The 17485-nt window shown below is 35.0% G+C and overlaps 1 protein-coding gene across 1 annotated transcript; it reads right to left on the reverse strand.

Annotated features, from left to right (window-relative positions):
- Positions 1 to 2792: 2792 nt before the first annotated feature.
- LOC133881906 (uncharacterized) lies at positions 2793 to 13033 on the reverse strand. Its single transcript, XM_062320975.1, has 5 exons — positions 11915 to 13033; positions 10551 to 11320; positions 10378 to 10467; positions 3852 to 4628; positions 2793 to 3674 (listed from the first exon to the last, which is right to left on the reverse strand). Exons 1-5 carry the CDS (start codon positions 12021 to 12023, stop codon positions 3579 to 3581), a joined length of 1842 nt encoding a protein of 613 aa, XP_062176959.1. The 5' UTR covers positions 12024 to 13033; the 3' UTR covers positions 2793 to 3578.
- Between the last annotated feature and the right edge of the window lie 4452 nt (positions 13034 to 17485).

A 17485-nucleotide genomic window follows, 5' to 3' on the forward strand; every position in this document is an offset into this window, starting at 1 on the left:
TGCTTTAGGTTACCATTAGAGCCAAAATAAAATTCACTATCACTTTATTTCACTATCTTTAAATCCTTGACTCCCCGATTTAATCTCTTGATTATTCTTATACTCTTGAAATCATATTTCATTGACTATATTTTTATTTTAATAACTCTTTACTAAAATGCTTAGGCCCGAGACTTAGAAGAATCAATTTCCATTAAATCTATCTCAAATGAATATTTCATATCACTTTTATCCCAATCAAAGCAATTATAGATTAAATCTTAAGAAATATTCCCACAATGCTACATCTAACAACCCACAACACACCGAGATTTTAACCATGAAAGATCACACTCCTAAATGTATCAAAGTAATCTAAACTTTACATTTGAGTCCACTTTCCTCTAAAAATTGAAAGTCAAAGCTATAAGTAGTTGTGAGTTCAAGTTATTCAATTAATAGTAGTTTGTAAAATAACAACTCGTGGTTCAGTTTAGTGTATTCTAACTACACCAACTTATCAATGAAAAGTCTCTATTTTCATAATCAAGATAGATCATCACGATTAATATATAATATAGTCTTATCAGATAAAATCTAATCTCATCATCGACTATGAATTATGGTTTATAAGTCACAAGGTATTATGGTTTGGATCTTCTATGCAATAATCCCATTAACACACATAATTGATATTCAATGTAACTTAAGGACCACACACACACACATACACACATATAAAGGCATGCCCAATGTCATAATTTTTTTTTTTTTAAAAAAAAAAAAACAACTTTATTTTCAAATAAAAATGTCGAACAAAACAAATTGAATTTTAGGGCCCTATCCCTAACAAATATGATATGGGATCAGTGATCTACCCTAGTCCATCCTAGGTGATCAATCTCCGAACGAGATATGCTATGGGCCACAGATGATCTATCAGTAACATATCAATTGTGTCATAGGCCTTCAGCAATAGCATACTGGTCTCTCCCTCTCTCTCTCTCTCTCTCTCTAACAAGTTTCTCTCAAATCTCTCGATCTATCAGTTGAATGGTGTAATGACATAGTGACAATCTGTCGATCTTCATCACGGTGCCTTGTTTGTTGGGCTAAATAGAAAATTTTAGAATTCAACTCGGGTTTGGTAACGGTTTTCCCGATTCTGACTCCCTCAAGTTGGAACTCTTGAAAGACCAAATTTCCGCCCCGATGGGACCAATAACCAGGCCTACCTATTTCAGCGGTTGATCAAAAGTACCTCAAGATTTCAAAAGAAAGTTTCAAAGTTAGCTTTTTATCTTCATTTTCGTTAAATTAATTAATTTTTAATCATCTATAATGCTATAATCAATGTCCTTTGTTTCCGCTTAATAAATAAACTTAGAGATAATTACTCCATTAACTTTTTATACCATATAGAGTGATTTGTAATTTAGGCCAACTCCATGGACCAATGATGCAATCATCCCATAAACTTATAATAATTCTCTAGTCAACATAGGTAACACGTCACTATCTAGAATTTTAAGTAGATCGTCCTCCCAAGTATTTTGTCATGATATCGAACATAAGAATTATGTTATGTAATAGTCATTTTTTTTTTGGCATGTACACACAAGAGAGAGAAAAGGAGATTCGAACTAATAACCTCCACTTCATAAGGTGTAGTCTCCAACTGATTAAACTGTCTCTTGAGACTATGTAATAGTCATTTAAGATTGATACTAATACATTTGTCAGTAGTGCATGAAATATACTTCTTTATTTTTGCTTTGGCCCATCAGCATGTGAATATATGCTTTGCTTTAGTATTTAATGTGATTTTAGAAAACATTGATGTGATCCAGAATCAATCAATGCTTCTTGGAGAATGGAGATAGTGACCCTAAAAGCAAATAAATCTAGAGAGTTGACCCGACTTCGGTTTCTTTAATTTCCTCGAAGTTGATCTCCTCTACTTCCATTGCTCTAGAAAATGGACACGTTTGGCCGCACATGGGAGGCTCATTGGGACTACTACTAGCCTAAATCCTCATCATAGCCAACCCTAATTTTGACAAAAACCAAGGCCTTAATTTTCTGCTTAATGACCATGCACTCTGCTTTGAGTTTTTATGGGATTTTAATGCTTATAATCTCTCTGGACCGTTCATTTCAAATGGTCCAAGAGAAATAGGCTACCATATAACTACAGACTGATGTAACAATAAAAATTATCTCCTAATTTTTTCTTTTGTTATATAAGCCCTTGTTAATCCAAAAGTAATTTTAACAGTCACATCATCCAATTACAAGGCAATCAACTAAATAATAACAATACTCAGATTAGGAAGGGAGATGATGTGGTAGGAAGGCCGTGGCGACCATTCAAGGGAAGGCCATTTGACAGCACCTACTAGAGATTTAGAATCACCAAGAGTCACCTTTAGGCAGAAACAAAATATACATGATAAAGGCTGAAGCACTCGATTTGGCGGAAGAACCTAGTGTGTATGTAATATACATACAATGATTCAACACATAAGATGTTGGTCGTGGCTCTCTATTTATTTGCTGATCTTCCAAGATGCTTCAAATTCAAACTCCCAAAAACATTTCTTTGCAATCGCTATGAACAAGAGAGAGAGAGATGCCCAGGAACCCTAAATAAGAATCAGGTAAGCCAATTCTACAAGAATCAACGAGGTGTTTGTCAGGGGGTGTTCATGAAGCATCTTCGCTGAATATTGTCCAGGGGATGCTATCTTTTGCCGAACTGTTAAAGACGTCCAACAAATGGAGTGATAACAAACTTTTCGTGCATACCAATATTACAACTTTTCACACTGCCTGAAATATCTGCCACTCCATAAAAACCATCCACAATGCATTTTAAATACAGCAAGGTCGAGTCGCATAAACATATAAAGCACAAGGTGATGGCATCTCACTAGGGCTTTTCTCCCTATGAGAATACTGACATTATTCCTCACATATATAAACATAGCATTTATAGCATTAAATGAAGAAAAGAAAAAAATTCCCAAAATGAACTGATTCTTGCTTCTTTTTCTTTTTGAAATCATAAGCTATTTATTGAACTGAGCCCCGACACAACACCTACAAGGAAAAACCTAATTTCTCATACTATTTCCCTCAGCAGCCTCTTACATTGAATCAGATCAATATCAAAACCTATTCCTATCTCTCTTTTTTTTCTTTTTATGACCAGGATACCCTCTAAGGTAAGGTCACTTCGTGTACCCACTCCTGTCAGGTAAACCCAAGACCCATGCCTCGCACCCCTCTCAGAATGGACCCATTGAGTCACGGGCTTCTATCAACCTTCAAACTCAAAAAAAATCCAAAGTTAAAAGCAGGCAGACCACATACACTAGTTTTCCTCGAGAATGGACCATTTGCAGCTCATTCCACATAACTTCCAGCAAACAGCAACAGGGCACATCCCATGATCTTTCTCCTATTTAACAACCGCTGGGCTCAGATACTCTCTCAATATCAATCAAAACCAAAAGAAAAATGAAAGTAAACCAACTTCACAATCATATCCAGACTTCCTAGACTTGCTCAGACATTTTCCAAATCAATATTCTTAGCTAACCACCACTACTGCCATCTTGTGACTTAACTGCCAGTGAACTCTTTGGCTGCATTCCCTGCAGAAGTTTTGATGACGGCTGCAATTTCATGTACTGCATGATACAAGCACAAAGATTTTATATAGTATTTAGAAGAATTATTACACCTTAATATTATTTATTTTATTTTTTATTTAAAAAAAAAAAGGAATTAATTAGAACATGGAAATCTAATGGTACAGAAAAAAGGAATAGGGAAAAAGAATGAGCAAATTCTAGAGAAGCAGTCACCTCCATGTAGAAAGCGCTGATCTCCTCCTCTGTAAGGCCTTCATCCTCTCCAGCATTTTCCTCCCACCCAAGTGATCGTAAAAATGCAGCCTCTTCCTCATCTGGATAAAGAATCACATGAGGGCTTGAATGCACTTCTCCGTTGCTTAAACATTTCTGAGACACTTCACGTGGATAGCCATTGCAGCCCATCTCAACCCTACTCGCAGACAACAAGCCTGCAACAGAGTTATCTAATGAAAGGACATCTCTACTCTGAAGTTTAACAGAGGTGGGAGTGGCAGTTTCTATGACCAATTTATCAGAATTCTCTAAGACAGAAACTGCTGGGCCAGTATCAGGAACAGCAGAAGGGGGGTTTGTCGAAGAGTTTTTTCTTGAAAGCTTTTTGAAGAAATCATTCCGGCTCTGGGCTTGAGATGATGGTTTCTTCTCCACAGTTGTCCGGAAAGCAGTTAGCCTGCAGTCAGCACTGGTAGGGCTTAAATTGTTGCTTAAGTTCCTCAAGGGACCAGACACAGCAGCTGATGGAGCAACACCAGGTGGGCTATTAACCACTCTACTTCCATTAGTAGGACTCAAGCTATCCTTAGCAGTTGAAGAGAAACCATTCAATTCTCGTGATGGATTGAGGACACAAAGATTGCCCACAGATACCTTTGTAATATCAAATTTTGTAGAAACTCCACGTGAAGTGTAATTAACAGGGTGTGGAGATGAGAACGTATGCTGCTGCTGCCCAATCTTTGGTTTTGATTTCTCCGAAGGACTAGGAACCTAAAAAGAATCAAACATAAATGAGCGAATGTTTCATTAATGTATCATATAAATAGAAGGGATCTATCCATAGTTAGAAGGAGAAATGTTTAGGCCTTAGAATATTTACAGAATTTAAAAGCAGTAAACTTTTCATGTTGTTAAATTATTTTGGTAATATATTGCTATGACTATTTTCTCTTTTTTGGGCGCAGGAGGATAACTGAAAAAGAAAATAACAAGTCATATATAGTTATGACTAGTTACTTGGCTATCTATCCGCATCTGAAAAAAGAATTGATATGACACTTAGGCCAAACAAGCCTCATCCAAACAATTTAAAAATGAAACGGTCTCAGGCCAGAAACTTCTGCAAACAATCCTTTACAAGGTTTTTCTCATAATGACCAGCACATTGTTTTCAGCTATTTTAACCCTTGCTACATTTTCACTTCAAACTAAGAAACTCCAAGCAGTAGACGACAAAGAGAACATTCTTTTGCTAAAAATCCTCAAGTAGGTGGTGATATATGCTCCCCCTTGACGAGGCAGCACAGGAGGATATCTCTCCAATGCCAGTGATGTTGACCACTACGACCATGAGGTTCATGTCCTCTGCCCTTGACCATGGCCACTCTGAACATTGCTCCCTATGAATCATGACCCCTTGATATCATGAGCCTTCATGATGCCCTTGTCCTTGAGGAAAATGACCATATTAGCAAGGATGTTCCATGACCATGAGTAAGCAATGTGAGACTTACCACCCATGAGTGTTTTTATAAACCACCCACTCTATGTGAGCTACTCATCTTCTCAATATTCTCCAGGGGTGTTACAAACTCCCCCCTTAAACCTCTGACGTCCTCATCAGCGCCACATCATACGGTGCTGACAGTACCACATGGCATTACTAGGTGGCTTTGATACCATTAATAACGATTCAAAGAAAGTGTTAGCCACATCTGTGCTATCACTTCAAAATGACTAGTCAACTTGGACCTTCTAGAATTACTTATAAAGTCCAATTTTACCTAGTAAGCAATGTTGGACTTAGAAGTGTCTTTATAAACCACTCACTCTCTCTGGACTACTCATATTCCCAATATGAGACCAGAGTATTACACCATGACACCATGGTATCGTGTCCCTTACCATGAGGTTGGTGTTCTTTTTTATAGGTACCATGAGGTGGGTGTTCTTAGTGCCCTCAGTCGGATTATAATAAAATTACCAACTATTCTAAATGTAGTTGCTCATAAATGCTATCTTGTAAGGCCTCAGAAGAATAAAAAAAAATTAATGCAGTCCTTCATAATACTCTCACTTTAGCTAAAATAATATGATGGAAAAATCATTTCCCAACTACTCATTCTCCATCTCAACCAAAGGATAAGCATTAAAAGTAGTGACAATTTTCATTCCATAAACCCAATGAAATAAGTGTAAAATCAATCAATTAACAATAGAAAGAATATATCAGTAACTGTAAACAACTAGAGAACATGGAACACAAAAGCAAATTTTGAGTCACTACTTTTGATTGTTTCAATAGCAGCACATAATAGTTTGATTTTTTTTCTAGTTTCTCAAACTTTATGAACCTTCATTCTTCTTTTTTCTTGTATATTTTTAGTGTACTAGAGTTGTGTCCCTATACGCTTTTCAATGAGATTAAATTACTTATCAAAAAGAATAGGAAAAACTTCACTTAACCCCCTCTGTACTTCCATGACATTTACAATTACCCTCCTCTGCCAAAGTTCAAAAACTTTCAATGTAGTGTATCCAATTTTTCAATTTTTTGCAATGTCACCCCTTTGTTAGAATTTGGAATTAAATCGGACGGTAAAATAGGTGAAATGACCTTTATACACTTGAAAATTTTATAAAATTCCAAATTTACTCCTAATTAAAAATGAAAAAAAAAAAAAAAAAAAATTGAGGGCATTTTGTTAATTTCCAAGGCCTCCTTTAAGATTTAACAAAAAATCCTAATGGAGGGGATGACATTGCAAAAAAATAGAAGTTCGATACACAAAATTGAGAGTTTTTGAATTTTGGGAGAGAGATTGCAAAAGTAATGGAAGTTCAGGAGAGTTAAATGAAGTTTTTCCAAAAGAATATATCAGTACTTGTAAGCAACCAGAAAACAAGCATATAGCTGGACACACATGAAAAATGTTCCAAATCAAATCAATTCTATGAACATATCTAAATGAAGCCACAATATTTGGCATTTTGAAATTATAAAACAATGCCATACCCCAAATTTCGGTTCCACCACCATCAGAAGGTGATAAATCTACAAGCCATTAACATTAAACATTATGAATAGTATTTTTATCTCTCACGTATCCTTTGTTCAATTATAATTACAAATATCATACTTTTACATATTCTAGGATTACAGTCATTTAAACATTATGTGTAGTATTTACTTCTGACTTACAGGTCAACATCTTTGAAGCTTATGCCTCAAACTGTTAAGAAGCAAAAAATAACTGCCCAAGTTACATCAGCAGGACACATCCCCAAACCCAGCACTCTTTAGAGCTTTGACATTATATATCATCAACATTTGTTTTCATGTTTTTGGACAAGTTCTTAAAATATTTACTAAAAATTCAATATAATTTTGGTAAATTTTACATGGTTAACATGGGTCTTTTTTTTCTTTTTTTCTTTTTTTTTGACAGATTTGTACTAGATAGAGCATAGAGCCAGATGTAGCCAGGTGCATCAAGGTGCACATAGGATATCAAATAAATCTATGTGGAAACTATCTAAGAACAATGTCTTGGAAAAATCTCAGATGGGACCTAATGGATACATTTGGAACCAAATCATGGGTAGGATCCAACTAGATTCTATTGCTCAGAACAAAATTAAGAAAGATATCAATAAATTAATTGTGTTGTTCGAACTTTGAAACATGTTTCAAAATGAATTCCAGTAACATATTTTCAAAAAATAACCCTTATGAGTTGTTTGATTTTGTGAAAAGAATTCTAAATACACATAATTTCAAAGAAATTATTAATTTTATTAATAAAATCCTCTTTTGACCCAAAATAAAATTCTTTTTTTTAACAAATAATCGAGAATTAAGTTGAAAAAAAAAAAAAAAAAAAAAAAAAATGAAAAATGGGTGCGAGAAAGTGCATGTAGATGTACACTGATGCCAATTAAAATGAGAACGGTTGGTTTTGGAGGGTTGTTAAAAAGCAAACATTGTGTCACCTTTGGGTAACTCTAGATTTTCCTCACCCCTTGCACCTTCATGCAAATTTAGATATTCCCCCATTGTGCTTGCCTTAATGCTAGGCATTAGTAGCCACTAGGAATGGATGCAGTCAGATTTTTCTGTAGCAAATTTATATCTAGAAGGCTTGGAAGGAGACATTGGTGCTGCAGAGATAGATCTAAAAGATTATACAAGGGTGAAGCAAGCGTCTGAGGAGAGGAAAAATAAGGGTGTGGAGTCAAGTGAGCAGTTGTGTTTGAGGTTGCAAACCTTTAGTTTTAATGATTTTCTAGCTCGTTTCTCTACTTAGGCTTTTTTTTTCGTATACTCCCAGTGTACTGAGGAGCACCCTACGCTTTTTATGAGATTGGCTTATTACTTATAAAAAAAAAGGGTGAAGACCTTGTTGCAGCCAGCCATGGCCCATGGGGAGTGAGGATTCGGGGTGCTTGGTTTGACCGACTTCAAATGGAATTCATTGTTGTACAGACGCCATTGTTTCTAACCAACTAGAGTTGAATCCAAGTTTTTGGGTCCAAATAAAGGATTCAATTCGAAATGAACTGAATTCCTTATTTTTTTACTTGCACAACGAGCTCAATGAGATGAAAGAAACTACCAATCAATTACATTCAAATTCATAACTCGAAAAATTTGCAAGTAACGTAAGGCAATCTTATAGCCATTATAAACCAATCATTGTAATGTATACAAATAATACAGCAAGAAATCACAAAGTGCACTTTATCAATGCTATGTACCAAAGAGAAAATGAAAGAAGAAAAAAAACACTAAAATAAAGAAAGAGAAAGAGATGATGAACCAGAATTTTATATTAACAGAAGAATCCTGAATAACAAAAAATATCCTTTGCTGTAAAACATGATAAGTGCATTAATACTCATCAAGAAAGAATTTAAAGACTAAAATTTGTGTAGTGTTAAGAAAAGCAAGTGTATGAGCATTACATGCTGCACCTACAAAGTTGATCAAACTGTACAAGTGAAGCAACCACCTTTCTCAACTACTGGAGCTCAAAAACAAAATCACTTATTCAATTTTTTTTTAATACATATCCTAGTTTATTTAACCTCATACAAGTCATTGTCTGAAGGCAATGTAAAACTGAAAACCCAACATCATGCAACTAATGCCACCAACAAGAAGAGACTATTTTTTGAGTAAACAATAAACACAAAAATCAAAGTGGTTTGTGTTTACCACTATAAAGACCTAAACATTTTCATTGCAGGGTAAGTCAGGCTTATGTTCTGGAGAGTGTGCTTTCACAGTTAGGATCTATTAGCAATTATCTATGGTCCGTAATGGACACATCATTAAAACTGCAAGAAGGTATTCGTGGCAAACTTATAGGAGCTTTTAGCAGCGGGGAAGTCAGCCCAAGGAGAAAAAATCCATCAAGAGAAAACATAAACTAAAACTAGAAAGGATAGAGTGAGTATTTGGTGGAGTTCATGAAACTATCAACAGTGGTGAGTTGGCAGTACTCCTCAGGACTAAAGGGTCAAACACAGAGGAATTGTCTCTCAAACTCTCAAAACTAATCTTTACTTTTTAATTTTTGCATTTCAGATTTTGCAGCAAATGAAAAGCTAAAATACAAAATCTGGAAAAGCCAAAGAAAAGAAATCCTCTATTGTTTTGTGTGTATGAAAGCAATGGAACTTTTAATTCAATTCCAAATTTGTGATTTCGCAGTAGATTTTTTTTATTTATTATTATTTTTTTTTTTAATGACGTGAAACCTCACCAAGAGAAGGCCCTTCGGACCCACCCCTGAGGAGTAAACCCCGGATTGGCAAAACCGTGTATCAGGTATATTTCGCAGTAGAAATTGAAGAAAATAGAAACATGAAATCTAGAAATCACATCAGACAGATCGATGTGAACAAGAACTTCTTCATCAGGATGGAGTATGAACCTTTTGTTGACATGATATTCCTCAAATTGATGGTTTTATGAATTGATTCATCTTCCTCAAGCTATTTTCAGACGTTCTAACTACTCTACCACGGCTTTGACAAAAAGCCATGTTAATCTGGATGCAGAATTGACTATGAATATTGTCACTCTTAATTTCTTCTGGAGGAATGCTTACCAACTCTTTTTTTTTTTTTTTTTTTTTCTCTCTTTTCTCTCTTTCCTCTGAAATTGACAAGCAATAGTATGGATTACTTTGAACCTTTTTTTTTTTTCCTCAATGGATTACTTAGAACTAGTCTCTGAAAGTGCGCTTTTTTTCTTTTTCCTCTCTACTAAATCTCTGTTTTAGTTTCCCATTGAGAACAGCTTGTAGTTTTATCTCTATTTGGACAAGGTCATTTAATCACAAAAATTGATGGGAACTGAAGAATAGAAACTTCTGATACTGAAACAATACCAAACCGGCATCATACAATGTAAACCTTCAAACATTTATATATAACAAGGTAAACTGCAATATATACAGTGTAGAGCTCTAGGTATTTATGAGCTACAAAGAAGGGAAGCAACAGCTCTTACCAGGGGTTTCTGCAGGGAAGGCGTCATGGGAATTAATTGCCTAGATTGCTTCATAGCCAGCTCTTCAAGCCTTTGAGTTGCAATAGATAACTACATTAAGAAGCATAGGATGCTATATGAGCATGAATAAATGTTCTACCAAATGCTCCAATAAAGTAAGAAATCCAACTTACTTGTGGAGGTGTATGAGCACAAGGAGGGCCCTGAGCCAATGTTTCAGCCATATTGAGGCCAGTCCCTCTGCTTGGAGACACAGAAGCTGAGCTTGCAGAAAGAGTTTGCTGAGGCAACGCTGCATCAATGCTATTGCTTCCAACAATCACAGGGACCTCTACTAGAGCCGACTTCCAGCCATCACCACCAATCGCAGATGAAGTGCCAATTCGCAAGCTCTGAATGGCAGGGTTCATGCCAGAAGTTGGGATTCTTCCAATTTCAGAACCATCTTCTCGCTCTTCAGCGATGAGTGAGGGAAAGTGCTGGTCAAATGCAGTTTTAGTAGTACTGCTAACAACACTACCCCTACCAAGTAGACCATTATCATTGCTGTGTTTATTTTTAGTACTATTTGAGTCAACAGCTACTCTCCTGGGCCATGTGTCACCACTTTTTCCTGTAATCATAGACTGTGGACGCTGCAACATATCCTTCTCAAACCTATTAGGCAAGATGCTACCAAGAGAATCAGCATATTCAGGCCGCCTGTGGTCACCCAAAATAAACTTGTCCTTATCACAGTAGGCATTGATGTCCTCCCAATCCCTATCACGGTGGCTTTTGCCAAAAGTACTATAAGGCCGTGAGAGGGCAGAACCATTACTACTAGAACTCTGGCGAAAATAGGAGGAAGTGGCTTGATCTGAAGCAAATAGACGACCTATATCATGATCATTACTGCTCGTGGATGACCTATGTTTCGCATGCTTTGATATGGGATGATCGTCTATATCAGAAGACATCAGAAGACATAAGCAAAGGGTATATATTTTAGCTTAGCTCATATTCTACCATTTGAAAATGTAATAAAAGAGAAGACAATTAAAATATTGAATCAAGATTCTATTTATTTCAAAGAAAGAATGACAGATTTAAAATGAAACTGATTTAGAATGCCTTATTTTCTTAAGCATTGGTAACCAATTTCCCTCTGTTCCTAATATTCTTTGCCAGTAAAAAGAAACTATAAAGTTTGCAGTATAAGCAGTCAAGAAAACATAACAAATTAAGGCAACAAAGATTATACTCCCTTTGTCTTTTATCTTTGATGTCTTTCTTGCTCGTTTTTCTCTTTCTACTTAGGTGTTTCCTATGTGTACTCTCAGTGTACTAAGGGGTGCCCTACGCTTTCATTGAGATTGGTTTGTTACTTATCAAAAAAAAAAAAAAAGGTTCTGCATTATTATTACACTTGGTATAGACCAAGTATTTCACTTTTCTTCTCCTACTAAAACAACAGAAAATCAGGACTCAAAGACATTTTCTTTTCAATTATCAAACAAAAAAGAAAAAGAAAAGAAGGTGGGCAAATGAAGATTACCTGAGTGCAAAGAAGATGATGAAAATTGATGGTTTGTACTGCCTCCACCAGTGACACTTAAACTGCTTTTCAACCATTCTGGCACTAAAGCGGGCTCACTTCTATCCATAACTTGTCTCAATCATGATCAATCGATATTAAACGAATCCCCAATTCGTCTTTCGTCTAAAACTTCTCAATTCCCCCACAATATTCTTAACTACTTTACCAGAAGAAAAATAATAATATGTCACTTTAAATTTAAATTCACATTAGTCAATACCAAAGTTCAAAACCCCCAAAGAAACGAGTTGGTGCTAATCTCAATCCAAATTCCCAAACCCTAATTCTCAAAACTGCCTGTACACTGAAATTAGGCTTTCTTTATTTCTTTTCACTTTCTTATCTTTGCCTCACTTCACACTATATACCATGAGATAATAACAAAGAACTTGGTCAAGAATAATTCAATAAGAACCCCCCCCAATCAATCAAATGCATAAGAAACTTTTGTATAATCTAAAGGAAATGTTACTAAAAGAAGCAATTTTTGTCTAGAAGGGCTTTTACAATTCAAGAAGAAGAAACCAAGAAGACCCTCATCTCAGTTAATACTGTCTCCAAAAATGACAAGACTATCCTCTCAAAAAGCATGAGCAAAACCAAGCTATTCCCGGGCAAGAACCCAGACGCATTATGCTAAGTAATACGAAAACCAAACCCTAAAAACTGCAAGGCCTAGAAAGGAAAGAAGCATCCCATTACATGAACCGAAAAGATCAATCACAGTGGCGGAAACGGAGACCCCAGTCGTGGGGCTATCGAGCGCACCTGTGAATCTCAATGCCAAGCGGCCCAAGCGCTGTGACGCAGGCAGCGAAGTAATAAGAGCAAGAAAATACGACGAGCGACAAGGCCAAGAGCTTTGAATTTCTTGAGAGAAAAAAATAAATACAGCCTATGAAAATCTAGTTTGGTGTAATCATAATTTGAACGTTTTTTGGATGGAGAAACACTTGGAAAGCACTCTGCTTTGCTTACGCCGCGAAGAGGAGGAGGGAGAGGAGATTAGAGGAAGTTGTCTTCGTGTGTTTGTGTTTGTGTTTGTGGGAGGTTGGCTCAAAGTATAAAAGAAATGGATTCTTTTTCTTTTTCTTTTCTTTTGGTCTTATTTTCGGTGGTTTGTTACTTGTTAGCTGTAACACTTGCCTCCGAAATTTCCTTACGATGCCAACAAGAGATGTGGTACAACGCCCCTGCCATCCCATTGGTCCCCAAATAAAAGGGATAAAGCAGACTAAATACTCATCTATAATCACACTTCTATATTAGGCTTAAATACGTTTGGCACGCTTTAAAGATTTTATTTTTTTCTCTTTATAGTTCATTTCGTATTTTGGATTATACATCTTTTATAGTTAAATACAAAGATGGTACATCTAACTTTGGTTCAAAAATTTATGGACATGTTAATGCCTCTAAGAAGCTGACACGCGTCTTACGCCTAATTAAAAATTAAAAAAATTAAAAACTAAAATAATAAAAATAATAAAAACTTTAAAAAATAAATAAATAAACTTTTTGAAAATAAATAATTAAAAAGAGGGGTGGCTTGAGAAGCAAAATGAGGGTAGCCAAAACTACGCCCAAAAGCCTTGGGGTGGCCGAGGGCTCCCTAGGCTAAATGGGGGTAGCCGAGCCACCCCTCCTTTTTTTCTAAAAAAAGTTCTTTTAAAAAATATTAAGTTTTTTAATTTTTTAAAACTTTTTATTATTTATTATTTTTTTAGTTTTTTTTTTAATTTTTAATTAGGCATAAAACACATGTCAGCTTTTTAAAAGGTGTTGACATGAACTTCCGTCAATTTTTAGACGGAAGTTGAATAGAGGTACCATCTCCGTCTTTAGCTATAAACGAAGTATTATCTACGATACGAAATGAACCGCAAAGACAAAAAAAATAAGGCCTCAGGGGACAATAACATATTTAACCCTCTATATTATTAGAATGACGTGGCTATGTCCATCAGCGCTAAATTTTTTTTAATTTTTGTTAATAAAAATGGATCCAATAGTTGATGAACACTATCACGTCAGCCCAATAATATTAAAGTGGGATAGAATATGAATTTGTGTAATGCCCATGTGAAATCTATTGTGCTCTTAGAGCGTGGATATGTACAAAATAAACATTGGATTATTTTGTCAAGTTATCTGGAAAAAACCCCATAGAAAAATTTGCCTATCATATATTTGATGAAATGTCCAAGTACTTTTTTTTTTTTTTTTTGTTTCATTCTGTTCTGTTTACAAGCTTTATATTATTATATATGGTGACATTTTTTTTTTATACAGAAACTATTGCTTTGTTCATATATAGAAGCAGCAGTAATGGTTAAACAATAGTTATGGTGGCAGTAAAAGCACTTATTGATGGTGCAGGTGATATAATTTTGCAAAATTATGATATCATATATTTGGATCGATTAAACTCGAAATCCCCAACTTCTCAAACTCCATTTTTACCCTTTTTTCCGTCATGATTGATCCTTGAGCTTCTATTATTGAAGCTGCTCATGCATCTGCAATATAATGCCTAAAAAAATAAACAAAAATAAACAAAAATAAAACATTAATTTTGCTTTATAGAAGGGAAAAAGGTTAACGAGAAGACCGTATACAAACAGCATAATAGATCATTTATATTTTTGGATGCACCACCGCCCATAAGAACCCTTTAATTATAGAGGTTTGATTCCTACACTTCACCGGTACAATAATTGCACAACACCCCCTCACATGGGAGTGGAACCCAGTGTCTGGGCCCCACTCCCATGTGAGGGGGTGTTATGTAATTGTTGTGGTAGTGTTGTAAATCCATCATTTTCCTTAATTATATGAATCCATGCGGACATATTAAGAACTCGATCCAACTCGTCCAAGTAGATAGAAAGCAATTGGGGTAATTACATTTTTCCTCGCGTTAATCTTTCACGAACTATTAACTCGATCAAAATAGAACATCTACCTACTAAAGTTACAGGTTTTCCCTCCTTCCGTCAATCAGAGAGATTAAATCCGACAGTTAACGCCTCACGTGACTGTCACATGCCGTTTTATAATTTTTTCTTCATATTTTACCCTCATCTTCGTTGTCAAAGTCATCGGAGTATGTTGAAAGATGATGGTAGTTCATGGGAAAAAAGATAATTATCCCCAAAGAATTAGAATTTACGCCAACAATTTATTTATTTATTTATTTTAAGTAAACGCCAACAATTCTTTCTACAATTCAAATCAATTTCTTCCTATTTTTATCTTAAAAGGTTTAAGCTTACGTAATTAAACTTTTATATTTAAATTCTTCTTTTAAATATATATATGAGTGATGCACGATTTACCAAAACCAATTCAATAAAATTCCAAAACACTTTCCCATTTATGGTACAGACAAAAAAGCATCATGTGTCCAGAAATCTATATTCTGCCTTACATAATAATGCTAGTGTTGTCTGAGAAACAATAGCATTATCCACCGGCCATGGTGTTGGATGATAAAAGATGCGGTACCAGTTGTAAAGAAACTACTTGCATTATGTATTGGTTGACAGTTACATGAAAATTTACATTCCAGAATCACACACTCAGAGGAAAGTTACAAGCAACAGTTACTTGATAGGAATAGAATGATCTAAAAGACCATTTCCTGATAAAAAAACTAAACTCAACTCAACTTGACTCAATTAATCTCAATTGTCTAAGATACATTTTGTTCACAAGAACTAAAAATAAAATAAAATAGTTCTCTCAACTCCAAATTGTAATATGTAGCAACTAACTCCTCAGAATAATAAACAACTTCTTGAACTGTCTGTAGTGCAAAACTTTCAGGTGGCCCAGGTTGTAGTATGGCCCTCTTGAACACTTCCTGAAAATAATAAACAACAAATGACATAAATATATATTGACAAAGAAACCAAGATTACGAAAGTAGAATAGCAGTAGTAGCAAAACAATAACAACAAAGATGAAAAACTAGTTATAATAGTTAATTTTGGGACCTTAGTGCTCCGCATTGGATAATAAGCATAATCTAAAAGATCAATTTCAGAGCGCTATAAGTAGCGAAAATTTAAACATTTCAAAATTGAAATAGACATATAAAGCAATAGATATCCTGCATATTTGAGAATTTAGCCATTGGGACAACAGAAAATGAGAATTCAGCTACGTACAAAGATATAATATTTTCAGCAAATTCATTTGGGTCAAGAATTATGTTGATTAATTTAGAGAAAATTCTATCAAATCACCTTAATCATTTCAATTTTGGATCCAACAATGGCATCCCCAAGTCCCCAACAATAACTATCATTAAACCCATAATCCTTCATCTTACAAATATAGATCCAAACTATGCAATCAACCCTTAGCTACAAAAATTCAAGATCTGGGTAACACCCCAAAAAGCTTACGTTTTCCCACTGACTCCAAAATTTTTGATAAGAACTTAATGGGTTAGAAAGAAAAATGTAATCCATTAACATTGGAGCACATCTCCATGAACTGAAAAAGGAGAAGGCTCAAGCAGAAAGGATTCTTAACTTGTTTTACGAACAGATAAAATCATGGAAACCATTTCCTCTGAAAACAGGTTCCCAAAAATATCAAATATTTAAAAAAATTTAGAACATCCTTAAGAGACTAGTCTCAGATCAATGTCATGAAAATTGACGAATTCAAATAACTATGTGAAGAAAAAGATGCAATAATGCTTAACTAGCAAAACGTAACTGGAACCGATCCCAATTTAATTCACTACAACAATAGCACAAATGAAATTCTCGTCAAATGAAAAAAATTTAACTAGAAATGCAATAACAGAAACATAATTCAACATCATAAGCAAACCAAGTAGAGCAAGTTCATCCAAAATAGAATTAATTTTCCCCCCTCTTAAAAACTTGAAACATTCATACGTAGTGAATTTCAATGATTGTGCATTAAATACTTCACAGAAATATGACTAAGTTTGCCCTACAAGACGCTACCATCCAAATTCTGCATATAATAGGCGCGAATCTGAAGCTCAATTTAACTTCTACACTGTAATGTCTTTATGAAGAATCAAGATCCAACAACAACCCAAAAGAAGCTTAAAAACCATAGCAATCAGATAAAAGGCACTACTGAAAGCAAAATGTTAGCATCCAAGTAGGCATAGAAAATGAACTTTAGATTGGAAAAAGACGTACCTCCTTTTATGCTTTGCCTCTGTTTTGTAGCACAAACATATTTGAAGAAAATATGGCTACGGAAGCAAAAAGAGAAAAAAAAACAAAAAACAAAAAAAAAAAACAAAAAAACAAAAAAACAAAAGAAGAAGGAAGGAAGAGAAGTGTGTTCAGCTAGCAATGTACAAACGGAAATGGAGACAAAAAGCAGCGAAAATTACCAGATCAAGCTCACAATCAATGCCTTACACTTTCAAAGCAGGTTTCACAAAGCCTAGAAAAGATCAAGCCCTATATTTCGAGCCACCAAAAATTGCTCGTACTCCACACACTCAATTCTTCTACCTTCAATCCAGAT

Source organism: Alnus glutinosa, chromosome 11 (genome assembly GCF_958979055.1).
Source record: "Alnus glutinosa chromosome 11, dhAlnGlut1.1, whole genome shotgun sequence".
Taxonomy (NCBI): domain Eukaryota; kingdom Viridiplantae; phylum Streptophyta; class Magnoliopsida; order Fagales; family Betulaceae; genus Alnus; species Alnus glutinosa.